Raw genomic sequence first — 2,477 nt, 5'->3', positions numbered from 1 at the left:
TATCCAGCTTTTCATAGCTGTTATTTCAATTTTGCCTTTCAATACTGTTCCTGACATCTACAAATGTTCGTACCTTCTGGTCTGATCCTTCCCTTACTGTTCCCGGCCCGGATATTGAAATGTCTAAACTCTGGAGCAACCAGCTCTTCTGACAGCTAAGTTTCTCTAATGGTGACAACATTGTACTTGTTCGTTGCTGTTGAAATTGGCCCATCACTCTGACTGCAGTTTTGCCCTATCAACTGTCTACCCCTGCTCACAGTCTCTAGACCAAGTTCCCAACCTGGGGTTCACAGACCCATCGATTAATGGTAGAGGTCTGTAGCATAAAGAAGTTTGGGAACCCCTCTAGATCCTGCATCTACCTGTACACCAACCACCTGTACAACACCAACCTTATCACTTCAGTTCCAAATCCCCTGCCAAACTAGTGTTAGACCTTCCCCAACGGCTCAATCAAGCCTGCCCACAAGGATATTGGTTCCCCCTTGGTTTCAGGTATACCCTGTCTTTTTTTGTACAGTTGATATCTCCCCCAGAAGAGATCCCAATGATCCAGAAATCTTGAACACCTGGTCCCTGAGCCAATTCATCTGCCAAATCATCCTATTCTTAACCCTTAATAGTGCGTAGCGCACGCAGCAATGTCCATCGAAACGTACGGTGCCATTTACGCTAACAGCCAACACAACCCAAGGGTGCGCTGGGGCCGGCCTGTTTCTCCACAGATTCCAGTGCCAACATAACCCCAGTTTGAGGTGCGAGCCTTCCTGTCTACAACCTCTAACCTCTCTCCTTCGCTCTCTTGTCTCCAGGCCAGAGCGGAGCAGGAAACAACTGGGCCAAGGGCCACTACACAGAGGGTGCAGAGCTGGTAGACTCCGTCCTGGACGTGGTGCGGAAGGAGGCGGAGAGTTGTGACTGCCTCCAGGGATTCCAGCTCACCCACTCGTTGGGCGGGGGCACTGGTTCAGGCATGGGCACCCTCCTCATCAGCAAGATCCGTGAGGAGTACCCGGACCGCATCATGAACACCTTCAGCGTCGTGCCCTCGCCCAAGGTGTCAGACACGGTGGTGGAGCCCTACAACGCCACTCTCTCCGTCCACCAACTAGTGGAGAACACGGACGAGACCTTCTGCATCGACAACGAGGCCCTCTACGACATCTGCTTCCGCACCCTCAAGCTCACCACTCCCACCTACGGGGACCTCAACCACCTGGTCTCGGCCACCATGAGTGGCGTCACCACCTGCCTCCGCTTCCCCGGCCAGCTCAACGCCGACCTGCGCAAGCTGGCGGTCAACATGGTCCCCTTCCCCCGGCTCCACTTCTTCATGCCGGGCTTCGCCCCTCTCACCAGCCGCGGCAGCCAGCAGTACAGCTCCCTCACTGTTCCCGAGCTGACCCAGCAGATGTTCGACGCCAAGAACATGATGGCGGCCTGCGACCCCCGCCACGGCCGCTACCTGACTGTGGCGGCCATCTTCCGCGGCCGCATGTCCATGAAGGAGGTCGATGAGCAGATGCTTAACGTCCAGAACAAGAACAGCAGCTACTTTGTGGACTGGATCCCCAACAACGTCAAGACGGCCGTCTGCGACATCCCGCCCCGCGGCCTCAAGATGTCCGCCACCTTCATCGGCAACTCCACCGCCATCCAGGAGCTCTTCAAGCGCATCTCCGAGCAGTTCACCGCCATGTTCCGACGCAAGGCTTTCCTCCACTGGTACACGGGCGAGGGCATGGACGAGATGGAGTTCACAGAGGCCGAGAGCAACATGAATGACCTCGTTTCCGAGTACCAGCAGTACCAGGATGCCACCGCCGAGGAGGATGGAGAGTTTGAGGAGGAGGATGATGAAGAGGTTGCCTGAGGATGAGGGAGGGGCGGTATATGCGTCTCCACTGCCAAAATCTCCAATGCCAAGACCCCCCCCCCCTTGACAAACTGAACCCTTTCTCCCTTTCCATTTCCCTCCTTGACACACTGAAACCTTTTCCCTCCCAATAAGCACGGAGTCAGCATGACGGTTCAGGAGAGAGGGTTGCATGTCCCACGCTCCCTGAAAAGTTGTACGGAGGGGAGATGGTGCAGGAGTTCTCCAACGCCAAAGCCTCTCCCCTCTCGACACAACAAATCCTTTATGCCCACCCCCTCCTCTCCCTGTGTGATTATCATGACTTGTTTCGAGAGAGTGTGTGTGTCTTGGAAAAGTGTCCAGTATTTCGTGAAAGAGGGGGAGATTAAAAGACTTTTGATAGCATTTCTTGGTGCTCTGTGGAGTTCTTGTATGGGTCGGTCTACTGCTCTGTGTGGGCGATGGCTGGATTTTGGCCATTGGACCCCAGGACTGGAGGGACTGAGTTGTGGAGTGATATTAGGCAGTTTGGGGCTTTGTTCTTTGGAGCATAGGGGTGAACTTGCAAAGGTGTGTGAAACCACGAGGCATGGGTAGGGTTATTGTGCACAGACTT

At 54.5% G+C, this 2,477-nt stretch overlaps 1 protein-coding gene across 1 annotated transcript; it reads left to right on the top strand.

The window, feature by feature from the left end:
* Positions 1-801: 801 nt before the first annotated feature.
* LOC140189960 (tubulin beta-4B chain-like) lies at positions 802-2,266 on the top strand. The gene has a single exon (XM_072246342.1). It carries the CDS (start codon positions 977-979, stop codon positions 1,874-1,876), a length of 900 nt encoding a protein of 299 aa, XP_072102443.1. The 5' UTR covers positions 802-976; the 3' UTR covers positions 1,877-2,266.
* The last annotated feature ends 211 nt before the right edge of the window (positions 2,267-2,477 follow it).

Source organism: Mobula birostris, chromosome 29 (assembly GCF_030028105.1).
Source record: "Mobula birostris isolate sMobBir1 chromosome 29, sMobBir1.hap1, whole genome shotgun sequence".
Lineage (NCBI taxonomy): Eukaryota > Metazoa > Chordata > Chondrichthyes > Myliobatiformes > Myliobatidae > Mobula > Mobula birostris.
The sequence above is the reverse complement of the archived record's forward strand: the minus strand, read 5'-3'. Positions and strand labels throughout refer to the sequence as shown.

Excerpts from the sequence above, each read along its gene's own strand:
- LOC140189960 (XM_072246342.1), top strand. The coding sequence starts at position 977 with ATGGGCACCCTCCTCATCAGCAAGATCCGTGAGGAGTACCCGGACCGC.